The sequence below is a fragment of the Anticarsia gemmatalis genome, chromosome 7, assembly GCF_050436995.1.
Source record: "Anticarsia gemmatalis isolate Benzon Research Colony breed Stoneville strain chromosome 7, ilAntGemm2 primary, whole genome shotgun sequence".
Lineage (NCBI taxonomy): Eukaryota > Metazoa > Arthropoda > Insecta > Lepidoptera > Erebidae > Anticarsia > Anticarsia gemmatalis.
In genome coordinates this window covers 1978921-1998897 of record NC_134751.1, presented here as the reverse complement: position 1 = coordinate 1998897, position 19977 = coordinate 1978921, and the positions used below count along the sequence as shown (strand labels likewise).

General features: G+C 35.4%; 1 protein-coding gene across 1 annotated transcript in view; it reads left to right on the top strand.

The window, feature by feature from the left end:
• The window catches only part of LOC142974267 (very long chain fatty acid elongase 4-like), a 46415-nt gene that overhangs the window by 8151 nt on the left and 18287 nt on the right, over positions 1-19977 (top strand). Inside the window, exon 2 of the mRNA XM_076116470.1 lies at positions 12382-12483. Coding sequence (XP_075972585.1) covers positions 12402-12483 — 82 coding nt within the window. The 5' untranslated portion in view covers positions 12382-12401. The remainder of the gene's footprint in view (positions 1-12381; positions 12484-19977) is intronic.

Below are 19977 nucleotides of genomic sequence, written 5' to 3'. Positions count from 1 at the left end.
TATTTTGAAATAACTAATAAATGACAAGTCATTATATAAGCCTATCACACGATATTATTGTATTTTCTCCATTAAATATGGTTCTCTATTTTAATTAATATCACGTTTGTCAAAGGAGCGATTGTCGCCTCGCTAATAATAATTTAACCGCAATTAATTAGTTCATCAAAATGTTTCGGCAATTTGATAATTTAGAATCGTATATGATTGCGTAATTAATGTGTTTAATATCTGTTGCTATTTAGTACGCAGAAACAAATTGCAGTTCTCTAAATATTTACATCGCTAGCCTCCAAAGTAGCATTTCGCAGCAGCTATTGGTATCACATACCTTTTTCCGAAAAGTAAACTTATCTACAAACCCTAAATATCATCACGCAAATCAGAATTAGAAAATCCTTTGGGACCAACTTCAGCAAAATATAATACCTAATTTATATTTCCTGGTTCTGGACAACGAATCCCAATTTATTTGATAGGGAAGGAAGTGTTTTTGCTAATGAGGGTGGGCTATCCATTTCATGCACCATTCGTTTCCCTTCCGCTTTGTTGATGTGCTTACTCCAATGCCAACCCTTAACGGATCATCTATTAATCGGTTTTCAAACAAAACGTGGGAGATCTGCGGTCGTTGGATAGTGGTTGGGGATTTAGATGGGTTTAGCATTTTGGGTAAGGTTTAACTAGTTTGTCATTGATAGATAGATATTGCTGTTAAAACATGTATTTTAAATTATTTTAAATAATCAACAGTTCCTAGAAATAGTTTTAGCTCTTATTTATGAATTATATGGTTAAAGTAAAGGTTTTGTAATCGACGGCAACTCGTAGTATCGCATTTAATGCTTCATTATCAGTCACGCGATAGTTGCGATTTTCTTTATGTAAAATTATATTTTAAATACTACGGTATATTTGGATTGATTTCATCTACATTGACTATTGGACTTCAAGAGTTATCATTTAAATATACAGATATTGAAATGATAACTCTTGAAGTATATCACTAAAGAGAATACAAACTGAAGTAAAAATTTCGTTCCACTTACACAAACTCATACAAAAATTTACTCGTATATTCACCATCCTCTACAAAGATCAGCCATTGATCTCAACCTGTATTTGATAGGTACGGATGAATGAACCTCATTTAAAACTGCCCGTGATATATCACCAAAGGATCGCTTCCTGAATTCAGGCTCGGAAGGAGATTTGTCTACTTATAAATTGGTTTAGATTTATTGCTCGGAAGTAACTTAAGGAGTCGTGTTAGTGACTAACAGATTAGTGTTTTGTTTGTCTGTACGAAGCTTGCGTTAAAAAGTTACTTGATATGCAATCTAGTTTTAGAATTTATCGTATTAAGAGATTTTTGGGTTAGTCAAAAAATATATAAAATCATCTTGTATGTCATGGAAACCCAATAAAGAAATTGAGTTTCGCCAATTTTTTTAAAATTCTATCTCGAACAGTTTTGATTAGCTAAGTATTTTGTTCTTTACATAAACATTTTGATCTTTGCATAATATCAGCAGTCTTAACTAAAAAAATACTATCAAAACATCAATCACTAACTAGTTACTACACTGAGAAGTTTCTCAAGCTATTAAATGCAGCTCTCAAAATCGTCTACAACAGAGCAACCAAAACTCGTGCTACTAAATATCAAAACAGCACAGAAACTAGTAAACTCAAACTAACGTACCAACTAATATCACAAGTCCCCTCAAGTGTGAAAACCTCCTAACACTCAAGTGAACGGCTGCTTAACCCGGAACACTTACATCTTAAAACGGTACGTGATTCAGACACCGTTGCCGTCTCACTCACACCTATACAGATGCATCGTGCGTCTCGCTCTGAGATTTCACTTTCTCCACAATGACCATCGGTATAGGAAGTAACAATGGAGTGTCCCCCTTGTTAACGTTTTTTTAGTTATTAGGCTATTTTTAGATATAAAAGGGGGTTATTGTGTAATAGTTTAAAAAAAAAGGCTTTTAAGATACAGATCTTTTTTTATAGCTCTAGTTAAAAATAAGCTGTAATGAATTTAAGTAGATATGCCTGGTTGATTTTTATTTTATTAATAAAATGTACGTGCATAGATGCATAGATTTTCATTTGTTAAGTAATTTTTGATAGGAAATAAGAACCATGGATACCAATTGATGACCTCAGTCAGCGTACAACATTCAATAGAACTAAAATCGTGTAAGTCGCTTAAAACAAAGAAAGTATTTTCGTATGTTTATTTGCTATTTTATCACAAATGTTTTCCCAAGTGTTCAAAAATTAACGTATTGTTGTACAAGATGTTTGTATGGGATACCATTGTGTTTTGATGGCCCTATGTCTTTTACACTTTCTTGCCAAATACAGCTATGTTCGTTGTTCCCATACTTTCGGCAGTATTTATTTATTTAATAGTATTTAAAAGTTGGTCATGATGTCGATTCCCAGCTTCGAGAATATCTTGTTTTAGTAATTAATGTGTGAAGTAGTCTAACAAAATGTAAACTTTAGAGAAAAAAAAAACAATTAATTTTCAAAAATTGCTTTAGATCCAAAATAGAAAACACTATAGGTCTAAATCGTCCTATTTTGGAAGAGCACTCATAGCCAGCAAAACAATCAAACATAATTTATTTTATAACAAATTTCAAGAACAAAATACCTTTCAAGTAGTTAAAACAAGCCAAAAACAAAACCTTTTAAGAAAAATATTGAAGAAAAAGAAACATTTTTAAATTACCATACGCCTACAATAATTATGTACATCCCACACCTTCAAAGACTATTTCGCTCAGTATTGAACACGGAAACATGAACAGTGAACTCTATAGAATTGTACCTACCTTGTTTCTTGGAACATGGGAAAGTAAAAGTGATGTATATACTTATTGAAGTTGGATCTAGGGCTTTAGTGCAGTTTGAAAGGTAAAGGGCATGTTTGTGGATATAATTTAACTGATAATGTACTTTATGAGTATAAGTATTGATGAAACTGTATTTTTTTAAGGTTAAGTGGCAGAACGTTGGGCATTTACAGTTTAGATATTGAAAGGTTTTCTTAAAATATTTTCACAGGTTATTTATTTAAGAAAATGGTGATTTGTTCCATAGTTTGTTCCTTGACAATTATTATTGTTGAAATCGATTAAAAGTGCTAAGAATTTGAATCGCATATTTTTTCAAAAGAGATCAAGCTTAAGAAGCGATAAATTTGTGGCATTTTTTTTTACTGTAAAGAAATTCATAATTTGCAACTAAGACCAGTATTTTCTTCAAGAAAACTTCCCTAAATTCAATGAACTCTGTTCCTCGCACCGTTATCATTTGAGGTTCACGACCTTACTCCCACACCCGGTAGTAAGGGTCTAAGTAATTGTGTTAAAGCAACCGCATCCTTCACGAATCTCACTAATTCACCTGGAAGACTTTTCCGAGAATCAACGTGACATTTTGTAGGCGTAAATAGATAAGTACACTTATTATTGCTACTGTAGCCCTGTCTAAAACAATAATCCATGTCTATTTGTTTTACATAAGTATTTTGTACAAGCAGGGGTAGAGATCAACTTCACAACCATAATTGACTATGCGTCATCCTACATGAAATAATTTCGAGCTTACAGTATAAAAATAAACTCTAGCAGTGTTTGTGAATGTTTTGTCTTCCCACCCAAAAAAAATAATAGAAAAATGGATTATTATTGAGCCAATGACCAATTTTTGCAAGCATTCCACTTGGGAAACACGTAACTGCACACACTGAAACTAATACGTTCAATATGAACACACATTGCTCGTTCGCGGTAATTTCTTGAAAATACGACGATGAATACTGTGTCTCAAGAATAAGCAGAGCTTTTTAATCAATATTTTACTTGCTTTTATAGATTTAAAAAATCCCGAAAATTAAAATGTTGTACAACGTGCCTACTCTGAAATTTTCAGTAAACGCAAGCATTTTCAAGGCTTTATAAGAACGGAAATAGCGAGTTAATCCAGTGAGAATTATAAAAATGATTGACATGAAAATAGCCTGACACCTAAAGATTACACTAAAAATAGAAATAAATGTAGAGCCTTATCTAAAAACCTTATGGATTATTCTAAAATTATTATATTGAATTTTATGTAAAAACCTTGATTTTTGTTTGAAAATTAGGCCGTGTGTTTTATAATAATGCTGATTTTTATAATATAATAGTTAGTACAATACTTAGAAACCATTAAGTTAAAATAGAGGCCAGTCAGAAAACGTATTCATTCATTTCAATGGTCTAATTAAACTTTTCAAAACCTGTACATATTTAGCTACAGTCACTCATTGTTTGCTTACTATTTAACCAATCACTGGTTTAAGAATAAGACATGTCGTTATGATATGTGAATCAATTATATTTACTTAACCCCGTACTTTCGTGTCAAGAGAAACATTCTTCTTCCTTACCAAATAAGAAAATAATATGTTGTCAGCAGCATGAAACGTTTGTCAAGTTAAATACTTATTCATAAGTTTACTTGCCAAATATGTACAGATACATCAAGGAAAGTCTCGAGCTCAAATATCCATTCATTGATTGTTCTAAGAAATTCTTACCTTCGACTAACTTGAGCATGGAAATCAATATTTGAATACCTAAATCGTTATTAATACTGAACCCGACAATTTACAGTAATTATAACTGACAACAACCAATTCCTGAAGTACGGAAGTACCTACTGACACTAAATACTACTAACAGGCTACCCATCTATTTAGTGTCCGCGCCAAATGATGCTTAACCTACTCATCACATACTGACTAGGGATCTCTCTCTGCTACTGGCTATGATTGCTTTTATTATTTTATAGATCTTAAATAGCGACGATTATGTTATAACATTGAATTTCAACAGTTTATTTCACGGAAACTACATTGTGTGGAACTGCAGGTACTAACATCAAAAGGTCTCGAACTAAAACCTAGCTTTTGAATGAAATACTTCAAATTACTTCACGTTAATGTACATTTTATTGATACTAAAACGTTGCAAGTAACAAAGTTAGTAAGTTGAAATTAAGTACGTAGAAATTAAATGTAATTAATTTTAGGGGTAGTTTCTGTATTTAAAAGTACTGAAGTACCAATTTTAGACTTACAATGACATACTTTACGAAACTACGAGTACATCGCGATTTATTAAAAAACAAATCATTAAAAATGTTGATTGTCTTTTCATAAAAAAATTACATACATATATTATATACATAATGTACCTAAAGGTTTAGGAAGACTTTCGTTTAACCATGTCTTGCTGTTAACAATACTTATTCCTAGGGGGTGAGCCCATTGTCATTTACCGAGCAAATTACTAATCGTCATGCTTCTAAAAAAAAAATAGCTTGAAACAAAATAGGTTATTCATAGATTGCTAATAAAAATTACACTTGCTAGTCCTTGTCATTATATTGAATTTGAATAATTTAACGACAACATTTTTTAAGTCTTTTTATTAACTGTTAAAACCAAAAGAAACGAAACACGCGCAACTCTAATTGTATAAATTTCTGAGTACAGTTACTTACAGCGAACTTAAAGTAATATAATTTTTATCAAACAATTATTTTATTATCTTCACAGTTTTATAAACTTTTATGGTCTTCGCACATTTAACTTTAAGCATTAAAACAGGGAATTATCGATACAAAACTTTCTATACAAAAATTTTCCTCGTAAAAATGCATTTAAGCATCGACCTACTAAAGAAACTGGTTAATATTATACGTTGTATTCTTAATAGTACCTTGTATACAGCGTGTTTCTTAAATGAATTAAGGTTTAAAATCCATAATCCGTGGTAACTATTACTTCTTTACACCATTTCATGTGCATTGAAACAAGAATTATGAGTGTGAAAAGAATCATTTTGGATGTACAAAAAAAATTCAGTTTTTACTTTATTCGTTTAGATAATCCTAACTTATACTTAATAATGTATTCGTTCACCAAGATTTCCAAAACTGCGCTTAATTTGAAGTATTACTTGACATCAAATTCTCAAAAGTAAGTATTCATCGTTCAATTGCTACGAAGGTTAACCAGTTAAAACAACACGCTGTATAACACAGTGCAACCGGCCCTTATAATGTGATTTCACCAATTAATTTCGGTGTATCAGTTGTATCAAATAATAATATGTTGGGTAACTTTTACTTTCTTAAAATCTGGTAGAGATTTGAGAGACCGGTTTTCTAAGAAAGCCTTTTGTGGGTTGATTTAAATGTCATTTAACTTTAATAAGCACAAATGCCCTTCATTCGTAAGCAGTATTTTACAAGAAAAAAAAAATTACTTTCGTCCGACAATTTAGCCTTTGCACGCATGATGCATATCTAGATAATAACTAATAATTATGTGTAGTTCCAAAATAAAGCACCAGCATCAAACAGCAGCACAGTCAGCTACACAGACTTGTGAGTCAACAAGTATACAACATTTTGTACCTACACCTATATGTAATATGCTGCAAAACTTGCATAAAAGGCTTTCTCCTACATTTTCAGACTATATAATACTTGTTATTATTTTCATGTAGAAACTATGTTATTACTAAATATAGATGATAATGAAGCCTACTAATCTTATAGGTCAGGTAATTATCTCTATCATCCTAGCGCAAAAATAAACCAGGCTTCAAATTAACGAATCCTAAGCAAAGATAAATCAGTGTGGGTGTATTAATATACGTTAGTCCAAAACCTTAAAAGTATTACACGTGTATAGTAATATATCTGATAAATTGTACGGTACTAGTAATAGCTGAAATAGATTTCATACTCAAGAGTTCTAATAGGTTATTTTTTTAGTTTCCCTATGAGGCTGACAAAGCCTTTTGTTGGTAAAAAGCCTAGCCAATAAATATGAACTTAAAAAAATGGAAGTAAGGTTCGAATACATATACTTAAATAAATGTTGTCAGAAACTCAAAGATTTGTTAGCAAATAAAATCAATTCTACATTTAAAATAAGCTCTCTCATACTTTACAAAATAAACTGGCACCATCAGGCTCTATGTAGGGTCAAAATAAAATCAACATTATTTATGATTTACACGAATATTGTGTGTTGGTCAAAATGACGGAAAGACAGTTTTCAACATCCATCCAAATACAAAATTTAAAAAAAAGGTAGATGCTGTTTTTAGAGACTTGATATATTATTTTTTTACATAAATTCATTTATATGCTAACCAGCATAACATATAACAGTATTATGATACATAGTTACATAACTTTAAATAAGACATAATATATAATATACATAACAATGACGCCAGTTCCGTTTACGCTAATTAAACTTAATTAACTAATTTCGTTACATAGTATTTAATTACCGTGACAGTGATAGTTACTTTCGTATGTCAAGCAGTAAATAGTTTGAAATTGTAGAGAATATTCTTATTTGAATATTTAGTTGCTATATTATTGCCACAAACCACTTTGTTAATATTTACTTTTTACATTTGAAACAAAACTACAGGCTGTATGGGAGGTATAAGGGATCTCAAAAAATGTATAATGACTTAAAGATTATTTGTTCTCCCGAATAACATCATACATTTAAAGTTGCGAACAGAATTCAGAATAGATCGAACCTGTTGTTGCTTGTACTCCAAAGGAGGACTAATAAAAATAAATTTAGCAAAAGACAGCTTTAGTTAAATAAAACAAATAATACCATGTTATTGCTAGCACACAAATCCCAAAAACTTTAATGGTATTAAAAATAATATCACGATGATTTCAACAAATAAAAACTATCAGATCACAATTACACTGTTGCTGCGTCTTTGAAATAAAATAGAAGCCTTATTCTTTACCACGATATATTACCTACAAACCAGCCTCTTTATATAAAACATGTGTGGGAAGAGCAGAAAAGGTAAACATTTGAGGCTTTATTTGCTATTAATAGAGACTCAACTAAACTGTTTTCACTAGAAAATGAACGTTGGTAACGGCAATGTGTTTTCTTTACAAATTTTGCTCAAGTTTAATGTATAGGTACAAATACTTTACAACTGGTAATACATTAGTGTATTTTTGTGACTGAAAATATTGTACCTATATTAGTGTTAAGGTAATTAATGTCACCTTGAAAACCTTATATTCTTTTATATTTATTTAATACTATCGGTTAAATTAATGCTGTCATTCTCTTTTACTAAAGAATTATAATGTGCATTCTTACACATGGCACATATTTTTTAAAAGCCTAATTTTTTTTTTTTCTTCACAGTAAGCTTGACGAATGTGTGAAATATTTAAGAATCTTGTAACTAGTCCCCCCGAATGTTTCCGTTTCGTTTCTTATTCTTACTGGATCGTTGATGAGCCGAATTTAGCAAGAGAGAATCTTTTGTTAGTTTTCGCACCGGTTTTTTCCAGAATATATTTTACTGTATTCTCAGAAATATTAAATTAAGTTATCCATAAACCAACGCGAAAGCTAAACTTTACGCGATTATTCGCATTCCAACAGCCTTGAGTGCTACAAAGCGAGCGATTTCAATCACAAAATGCTTAAGCATTAATTAGCAAATATTCGACTTAATTCATAGTCACGATTGACACAGTGCTTTGCCTCTCCAGTGCTGTTTCCATATTTATGGCAAGATATAAAAGACCACCTAGGTTTAGGCCAAAATACCTAAAAAATATTGTTCAGAGCTTTCAGCCTTAGATATGAATATGAAAAGGTTTTCCGACTAGGTATATCTAGGCACAGATTTATAACTTTATTTTTATCGTTCTAGTTGATGGTTTATCTTTTATGGTTATTCTACAAGCTGTTTAGATACATAAAAATTATTTATACGGTGTCTTAGATAGTCTAATACTGTCTTAAGCGAAAGATGCTTAACTTGAGTAGTTCATTTTTAAGAATGCTTTGGTGACTGCTCTTCATTTGTATCTCTTCAATGTTGTTATTATAATTTACGTGTACTCTTTATCTAACGACTTGTACTTAAGATTAAAACTTTGATACAAATATCGTGAACCTCATTTCACAAAAATATTTTTTATATTTGCTATATTGCCAAGCCAAGTCTCAAAAATTTGGCTTTAGTTTCGTTATCAACAAGTGCTTTTATTTTGATAGTATCTTCAAAACATAATCATAAGTGACATCGTTTATGTATCGTGTCTGTCTTAATGATGCAGATTTATTCAAATACTTTGGTATACTTTTCAAACTGATCTTGATTTAAATAATGCAGCCACTTTAAATGGGTTATAAACGTAACTTTATTGTTACTAATCCGTATCGGCTCCTTATTGGACAAAATTCTCTCCGAAGTTTGTGTCAAGCGTTTTATAAAAAATCTAGGTTATAAAATCTATCAGACTGGTTGGATAAATTATTTTATCCCTTCTCTTTATTCCTACGTATTTCAGCCTTAAAACCAAAAACTAGGTTTTAATTAAAAACCCCGTGACACTGGAATTTTGTCCGTTTATTTAGGCCATTATTAAAAGCTAAGCGTTTGAAAATTTATAGCTTTAAGTCTAGCTTGTTGATCCTTTTCGGTCTAATCGCTTTCCCTTTGAGTGCGCACTAGAATTTAGTACATCGTTAGTTAGGATCCTAAACAATTGTGGAATGGTTGACTTGGAGTGAGGGATTTGATAACATTTTATTTAACGAACTATCACCCGACCGCGGCTTCATCCGCGAAAAGTCTTAGGTTTCTTTTTTCATGTCATTATGTTCCTTCATAAAAACGTACTTACCATATTATAATACCTGACCAAAACTTTTAATATATAACATCACTTTAGGTGCTAGTAATTGATCGGCTTTCTCATTTCCCAACATAGTTATTACGAGTAGAATATTATACAGGGTATAAACGACGGTTAACCGAAAACTTCAGTGTTAATTTTGTGACACTAAATGCGCGAAATTTACTTCAACCATTTTTCTCGGAAATGATTGGTTCCCGAGTTAGTCATTTTTGAGCGTTCAATGTATAGTGAACAACGCGATGTATCTCCGCGCATGCCTACGAGATTTCTGGCGGCGGCGGCGCGCTGAGCGACGACATGTCGCGACGCGTCGTAGGTACGTACGCGTACCACCACGTCTATGCTCGCTCACTAGTATGCAACGCTATCATTAGATAACAATCTTATGTATCGTTTATGGTATCGTAAGTAGGCCCGTATGTTACAATAGCTCATAGTAAAATTGAAAGTAGGTACCTACTTGGCTTACGTGAAATCAAACAATATTAGCAAAATGTAACCAATAATAAGAAAGTGCTAAAACAAATTGTTATCAATGTCTATCAACACGCAATTACCTGGTGTATGACGAGATTTTGAGTACCTTTGGATCCGGACGTACAGGTGCAGAGCACGCCGTGCACTTCCACGTGCTTCACCATACATAACACATCAACATTTCTTCCTATTTACGAACACAACTGCACTTCGAAAACAATAACAACAAAAATAATAACAATAAAAACACTAACAACTCAAAACCGAAACAATAACAAGTAATAATAAACAACAGTTCACACACGACACGACGAATAGGACATAACGAACGGCACCGGTGAAGAGCTTCCGTCTTCCGCGAGCGAATTGCTCGAACTATCGATCAAAGAGAGCCGCCGGCGCGGGCGCCTCTCCGCTCACTCGCGCCGCCCCTCGCCCGCACCACCCGCTCCCTCCGCGCCGTCCGCGCGCGCGCCGCCGATTTGGTGACGAGCGACGAGTTAGGATCCCAGCGAGAGATTAGATTCAATAAAATATTGATGTGGCATTACTATTTTTACTTTGTTCACAGTTGTTACTCGTTGCATTGTAGTTTTATTCAAATACCGAATAACATTACAAACATTATTAATGTAAGTTTAAAATACTTTGATATTTATAACATAAAATCAGATTAAAGTAAATAAAATAAACACGAAACGTTTATTTAATTAAACCATAAAAAAATTAGGTACATAACAATGATAACAATCAATATCCATTAATATTCTTATCAGAGAAACTAACTTATCATAATTCATTATCCCCGGAGAATTACTTAGCATCCATTTTGTCGCATCCCATCTTTGTAACATCCACGCGCGGTCGCGGCGTCACGCGTCAGTACGGCCATCTACTTTTCGAGTCGCACCGCGCTTGTATGAAGTATGAATGAGCGTGTAAATATCGAATAGAATAATAATTTTGCAAGAACAAAGCGACAATACATGTTAAATTGTTTATTAGAGATTTTTATAGCGCTAAAGAATATCAATAGGATTTTTTGTCGTTATGTATGTATTTGTACGTGTAATAATAAGATATCACACATTTTAAATCTTATAAATGTACCGTTTATCGGAGAGCGGGATAATTACGTCATTTTCATTTTTAACATAGAACAAATACTAAGTAACGCTGCATACTAGTGAGTGAGAGGCTGACGGCTGTGTGCGTAATCGTGTCTGTGTGGCGCGCGTAGGTACACGGCGTGACGTCGACCGTCGCGGCCGGCCGCCGCCGGCGCGGTGTCGTTGGCCGAACAGCTGATAGCGAATTTATACGTTGTTTTAATCCATTGCTGTTTTTGGTGAAAAACAGTAATATCACGGATTTTTTTTCATATTCATGTTGCATTGTGTAGTATTAACGAAATAATACCGAAAAAAAATAAAAAAAACGCATAAGAAATCGGAAAAATCTAGAAAAAAGCGATGAAAAATTTCAACGCCATAAGCACCAGAATCATGTCTAAAATCATTTTTTTTCGTTTTCGGTAGACCGCCTGTTACACCCGGTATATAAATATAACTATGAATCAAAAACTTGTAAAAATAAACAGGAACAAAAATGCATTTATGATTTCGTAAGTTACCCGTAATATAACTTATAAAAGCGTTTCATTCAATACATTACAGTTCTACGAAAATAATAATAAAAACTTTTATATGAAATAACTGTTTTATTTTACTGTGAACAAAATATTGTTCGTTTAATAAAACATTTGCTGAAATAAAATCTTTTTTAAATTGTGTAAGACATTTGAAAAAGTATGTTTCAAACGTTTAGTAAATACTTTAGTGCAATCATACATCTATTAACTATTTAATTTGAAATAAAATCTTGCAAGCCTTTTTCGGAATTTAGTGAAATTTCTTTTTTAATATCACATCAAATAGTAGACTCCTGGATTCGTAGCAAGGAGAAGATTCGTAGAAGCTTTTTGTTATAATTCTTCATGGACTAATATATTCAATAGAAAAGAAAATTTCTTTGAAAAATTATATTAATGCAACGACATTAAAATTAACCTTATACTAATATTCTTTTTTCTTATTGTTTCAGATCAAACTTAGCAGAACAAGATGGCTGAAATCTTAATGAATTCGACGCAGAGCGTGCTTAAAGACACATACGATTATTATCTTTGGACGTTGTCATTATCAGGTAAGATAACACAATTTTATAACGTTTTAAAATTTCATGATTAACTTTTGCGTATACCTGATTTTTTGTGAAGTGATTTTTATTACTCCTCTCAAAAGTTCTTAAAATAATAACATTATGATTACCAAAAAGTTATCATTTCCAAGTGTTAAAAAGTAGACTTTTAAGAAAATCAAGTATCGCTAAGTGTTTAACTTTTTGGCAAAGTTCCTAGTGTTTTAGAGATAATGTTACTTGATGCAACTCATAGCACAGTCAGGACGCGCACGCGCTGTCGCACGGACGCGTGAGACCAACCATGGCCTCTAAATTGTTGAAATGTTCGAGTTGCAATATAGTTATAAACGAGATTCTAGCCTTCGTTAGTAATAAAATTGATGTGATGAACGAGGAGAGCATTAGTCAAATTTGTGTGAGTGCATTTTCTGACGAAGACATTCATAGTGCTAAAATTCTTCTGTGCGAATCTCTACCTACAGAGAAGCGTAAGAAAATAAGAAAGAGAGATGGAAAGAAGATCCGTGAAATAGATGACATCATCTGCATGCTGAAGGAGTCTGATCCTGAAATTTTACCGGTTTTTGTAGCCCGCGACCTGCATAAGCTCCCGCCGGTACTTTTTGATCATGTCGACGTTACCCGGATTTTAAAGGATTTGACGCGTATGCAGCAAGAGATGAATCAAATCAAAGAACAATATGTCACTAAGGATGACCTAGATACCGTTAAGTCTGACCTTGAAAACCTAAAAAAGGCATCAATAGTGAACAACTTTGGAAGTACCCCCCGGAATGTCAATGTGAAGAGAGGTGGCTTTTTATTGCTGGACAGTCATGACGATTATTGCAGTGGTCCCAGAGGACTTACATACGTGGGCGCTGAGCATGACACTCCGTGCACGGAGCCAAGCGAAGTACGAGCAGACACCAATTATCGTGATATCGCGCAAACTTTTTCCAAAAGTGAGGGTGTACAGAAAAATTGCGGTGAGACTAACGTAATGGGCGAGACAAGTAGTCGCCTTACGGCGGTCGGTGGCTCGTCCGAGCCAATGACTCATACGCAATCAGCTGCGATCGTTGCAACTAGTGAGGTGGGACACACGGCCGTTTCGAGCGTAAACGATGACGTGCGCGATAAGAACAAATCTTTAGCCGATATTGTGCGCGATGGTGAATGGAAAATGCCCAAAGAAGACAAGGAATGGACCCTAGTGCAAAGAAGACGTCTACAGAACCGCTTTGTCGCAAAAAGAGGAAAGGCAGTTTTGAACCCAGAAGCGAGTTTTAAAGCGGCCGTCACTAGTATTCCTATTTACATATACAATATTGCTAAGGGCGTGCCCGAATGTGACATTCTCAGTTATATTGCGAGTAAAACTGATGTTACTGTGCATCTAGAAAAAATGCATATGAAGACACCAAAATCGTATGATGCGTATAAAGTATTAGTACCTAAGCATAAATTAGAGACTTTTCTAAATGATGAATTCTGGCCAGAAGGCGTCGCATACCGGCGCTTTGTTGACTTCAAGATAAGAAGTAATGGTATAACAAGCGGGGAAAAATTTGTACGTGTGTAGTCCAACTTTCCTTATGAATAATTACGCCAAACTAGTAACATTTAACTGTAAAAATATTGTAAGATCCGTGGAATGTGTAAGAAAAATATGCGAAACAGCTGACATAATAGCACTTCAGGAAACGTGGCTATTGCCGCATGATATTCCATTCCTGGGCAGCATCAGCGATAATTTCGCGTTCACTGGCAAGTCTGCCGTGGACACTTCGGCCGGTGTCCTCCGCGGCCGACCATATGGAGGCGTGGCAATACTATGGAGGAAGTCTGTGTTTCCTTCAGTGTCTGTGTTGCAGTGTAGTAGTAATCGCATAGCAGCTATTAAGATTGCGATACGTGAACGTTCTATGCTAATTATATCTGTGTATATGCCTACGGACTCAAAAGACAACTTGATCGAGTTTACGGAGTGTCTTGGCGAAATAAACTCTATAATTGAAAATAGTGATGTGGAATCTGTGTATGTGCTGGGAGATTTCAACGCGCACCCGGGTGAGTTATTCGCTAATCAACTTTTAGACTTCTGTGCGGAACAGTCATGGGCGTGCGTTGATTTTGATATGTTACCGAACGATTCACACACTTTTGTTAGTGAGGCACACGGGTGCCGCCGGTGGCTCGATCACTGCGTGGTCTCGAGCGCCGCGCGCGCAACTATCGATCACGTGACTATATTGTACGATACGTACTGGTCTGATCACTATCCTATGCAGTTAACTTGTAATTTAAATTTGATAAAGCCTAAAATTATAATGAATAGTTTTTGTAAAAATAAAGTAATATGGGGTGAAAGGCAGGCGTGTCAAATAGAGACTTATTATAATTTTTGTCATACAAACTTAAGGGATATCGACTTTCCAGTGGAATTTGCTACTTGTGCTGATAAAATGTGTAACTGTACAAACCATAAATCATTAATTAATGATATGTATAAAAGTATTGTGCGTGTACTGTCTGAGGGCGCGAAATATTCATACAGCGCGGCTTCAAATCCTGGGAGGGGTAAACACATAATAGGCTGGAATAGACACGTGAGAGAGGCTCACGGTAAGGCTCGACAATGTTATCAGAATTGGTTATTGTATGGGAAACCTAGCTCTGGATGGTTATACAATGAAATGACAGAGTCTAGGCGAGCGTTCAAGTTAAAATTGAAATGGTGTCAAAATAACCAAGAAAAAATTAAAATGGATATCATAGCTCAACACCATTCCAATAATAACTTTAATAAATTTTGGAAATCAACAAATAAATTGAATTTGAAGCCAAGCCGACCCGTGAGCGTCGATGGAGTTCACAATCCGGACGACATCGCGAGATTATTTCAGCACCATTTTCGAGTTGAACCGTTTTTGAGGCCTGCGCAATCGGATCTGTTGTCGGTGTCCGGTGTTGGGGCTACGTCTGGAGATATCAATGTAAGGTTTACTGCAAAAGATATAGCTTTGGTCATAAATTGTATGAAAAGAGGAAAGTCTCCAGGTCATGATAGCCTCAGCATTGAGCACCTGCGACACGCTGGGCCACACTTGCCAAGGGTTCTAGCTTTGTTATTTAATCTGTGTGTTAGCCACTCCTACCTACCGGACGATCTCATGTTTACTGTTGTGGTCCCTATTGTAAAAAATAAAACTGGTGATGTATCGGATAGGTTAAATTATAGGCCTATCTCGCTAGCTTCGGTCATAGCGAAGGTATTGGACAGTCTGCTTGACGGCCATTTAACTGAACATATAAAACTGCATGACGGTCAGTTCGGTTTTCGGGCTGGTCTATCAACTGAAAGTGCGATCCTGTGTCTCAAGCAGACTGTGCACTACTACACCTCGCGTAAGACGCCAGTGTACGCGTGTTTCCTGGATCTGTCCCGGGCTTTTGATATGGTCTCATACGACCTATTGTGGAATAAAATGCGTCGAGACACTAGTCTGCCCCCTGAGATTGTATCGATATTTGAGTACTGGTACAATAACCAGAAAAATACTGTTAGGTGGGCGGATAGTAGATCGGATGAATACGGGTTAGAGTGTGGGGTGAGGCAGGGAGGGTTGACTTCACCGAAACTTTTTAATTTGTATATTGACCGCCTGATTGGAGAGCTGAGCAGCACAGGAATTGGATGTCATATCGAGGGAATTTGTGTTAACAATATTAGCTACGCAGATGACATGGTGCTGCTCAGCCCTTCAATCGGAGCGTTGCGCAAGTTACTTCGAATATGTGAAAGGTATGCGGAGGCCCATGGGCTCAGATACAATGTTAAGAAAAGTGAGGTTATGGTTTTTAGAGCTCCCAAAAAAGATTACTCAGATATACCACCCGTCTCACTCTACGGTACACCTTTAAACAGAGTCACTCATTTCAAGTATCTGGGCCATTGGGTCACTGAAGACCTTAAAGACAACATGGATATGGAGAGAGAACGTAGGGCGCTGTGTATCCGCTGTAATATGTTGGCTCGCAGATTCGCACGTTGTACTGAACAAGTGAAGGTCACACTATTTAGGGCATTCTGTCAGACCTTCTACACGTGCAGTCTGTGGGCCAATTACACGCAGGGGACGTACAGCGCTCTGCGTATACAGTATAATAATGCGTTCAGGGTGTTGATGGGGCTGCCGCGCTACTGTAGCGCGAGTGGCATGTTCGCGGAGGCGCACGTGGACGGCTTCCATGCGATCATACGCAAGCGCTGTACCTCGATGCTAGCCCGGGTGCGCAGCAGCCCCAGCACCATGCTGACGACGTGTGCCGGCCGCTGGGACTCGGTACTGTTGGCACACTGGATAGGCCTCCACACGAGAGCAAGCGCCTGACTTATGTGTACTTGTATTTGTATTTTTACTAACATTAGACTAAGAACATTGTTACTAACAAGAATATGGACAAAGTCTGAAATAAATGTTATTATTATTATTATTATAGCCACAATACCATTAAAATGGAACTATATTTGAAAAACTTTTTCCTATCGGCTCACATTTCATAACAAAACAAAATCAACTCCCACAACAAACCCTATCAGCGAAAATTCCCGTCAAAACAATAGCCCGTATACCCCAGACTGTCATTACTTAACGCTGGTATCGGAAGCATACATATTACATGGAGCTCCCTGAATAATTCCGGCTCATTCGGCTGATTGAACGATAAATAATACTGAGGTGAATGAGAAGGTGAATCCCTGTGATGAATGGAGCGAGGGAGTGAGTGGGAAATTTCCTGTTGTAATGAAATTTTGAGATTATCTATTTCATTAGTTACATTTGTATTGGTCTTGTCCTAAGGTTTCATAGAGACATGTTTTAAGTTTACGGAATTTTATGTAACCATTCAAATGTTGGGCATGAAGTTAAATCAGACTAGAAATCATGATTTGTAGTTCTATGATGCAGGGAGACTCGACTCTCTATCTTAGTTAGCAATGGGTTACAGAAACAAACAAGTTACCAAAAATAAAGTTATATCTATTGATATAATTTTACTATTAATAGCATGTCTCTTACCAGAACTACTGAACTACAGAAATTCTCCTACGTAGTAATTTACAGCAATATCTGGTACTTTCTTTCTTCGCCTGGTTGAAGTAAATAAAAAAATAAAAAATAAAAATCATTTATTACCAGTCCAGTATTACAAAATTATGCTTATAACTACGACAACCCCACTAGGCGCAGCCTGTATCGGGGCTATCAATATTATGAACAATTGCCTGATCGGACTAGTTAACTTAAACTTAAACTTAAAATGTATCTATTAATCATAATACAAAAGGTAAGAGCATTTATGTATTTATGAGGAAAAATGCGTGTATGTGTGTGAGCGTATGCGTGTGTACATGTGAGCGTGTGTGTTTGTATGTGTGAGCGTCTGTGTGTCTGTGTGTGCGTGAGTTTGGGTGTGTGTGTGTGAGTTTGTGTGTGTGTGTGTGTGTGTGTGTGTGTGTGTGTGTGTGTATGTGTATGTGTGTGTGTGTGTGTGTGTGTGTGTGTGTGTGTGTGTGTGTGTGTGTGTGTGTGTGTGTGTGTGTGTGTGTGTGTGTGTGTGTGTGTGTGTGTGTGTGTGTGAATAACCCAATGATTAGTAAGTAGTTTTTAGCAGCTGTTCAATTTCGTAATAGTCAATTTTACCCAAGTATTTAATCGTTTTTAGTTCAACTTCTCTTATAGAATCTTCCTTAAAGTTACAATTTTTTTGTAATTTGTTATAAATAAACGGATATAGGTAAGTGTTGAATCTCTTGGCGAAGGAGGTATGGACTGCAGGGACCTGGGCCCTGTAGACTCTTCGATTAAGTAAAGCTTGGTAAGTATCAGAGTTAAATATTTTTTTATGTGTGTAGATTATTGCTAGTTTTATATAAAGGCGGCGAATGCTAAGTAATTTTGTTTCTTTATGAATACGTTCTGTAGAATACCTGATGGGTTTCTTTAACATGACTTTAAGGACTGATCGTTGCGCTCTTTCAAGACATATTATATGAGAAGCAGCCGTACCCCCCCAAATTCTTAAGCAGTATGTGAGAATTGATTGGCAAAGCGCTAGGTATATTGTCTTAATGAGTTCTACACTAGCTACGTTCCTAATTTCCTTCATAATATAGATTATCTTCCTGGTTCTTGACGATAAGGCTATAATGTGTTCCTTGAAGGTAAGTTTCTCGTCAAGGAGGATACCAAGATATTTTATTGTTTGCGTTCTTTGAATCCCTTTACAGCCGCAGAAATTAGGATCGACATTTGCTTGAGCACGAGAACATGTGTGGACTAAGATGTTAGTTATTACAGGTGGGGCCGACGCCGCAGTTTTGTGAAAACATAGGATCTTCGTTTTGCTTGTGTTTAAGGTAAGTAAGTTATCTTCTAACCATCTCATTACTTTAGCCATACCGTTCTCAACTCTTCGATTGCAGTCATCCCAAGATTTACCATGAAATAATATAGCAGTGTCATCGGCGTAGCAGATGATGTGAGCATTAAGTAAAGGTAAAGAAGCAAGTTCATTCAGGTAGATCAAGAATAGAGTAGGGCCAAGGACGCTTCCTTGGGGTACGCCAAACGAGAGTTCACTAGGAGTACTGAGCCAGGAATCTATTTTTAGACATTGTCGCCTTCCACACAAATAACTTCTGAACCAGTCAAGAGCAATGCCTCTTACACCTATGCCTTCTAGCCTTCTCAGTAAGATAGGAACCGACACGGTGTCAAAGGCTTTTGCTAGGTCTAGGAAAACTCCAGTGCACGCTTTACCGTTGTCTAAATTGTCTACAATATTGTTAATTAGCAAATTAACTGCGTCTTCTGTCGACCGATTTTTCCGAAATCCAAATTGGTTGGGTGATAAAATTTTATTATTTTCAAGGTAATCTATTAAACGTCTATTAACAATCCTTTCCATAATTTTAGAGAAGACTGGGAGCAAAGATATAGGTCTGAAGTTGTTGGGACTATTGCTTTCTCCACTTTTATGAATTGGTATAACAGTTGCAATTTTCCAGTTATTCGGGACCATTCCTGTAGATAAACTAAGATTAATTATTTCAGCAAGGGGATCTACTATGTAAGTACTAATAGCTTTAATCATTTGTACAGAAATACCATCAGCTCCAGGCGCAGTGTTTGATCTTAAGGTATGTATAATATTTTCTACTTCATGCCTGTCGGTCGGTTCGAAAAAGAAAGATGATGATGGAGAATTATTAGTGTCAACGTTTTGAGCTAGGGTCAACTGTGTGGCATTTAACTTCAATAGTATATCGTTAGCATAAGTTTGGCCTATCGAAGCAAAGAAATTGTTACAATCATTGACAGATTCTTGAGGACAACTTTTGATGGTAGTTAGGTTTAAGCTCGGTGAAGATTTATTATTTTTTCTGTTAGTGATTTCGTTAATGGTACCCCACAACTCACGAGGCTT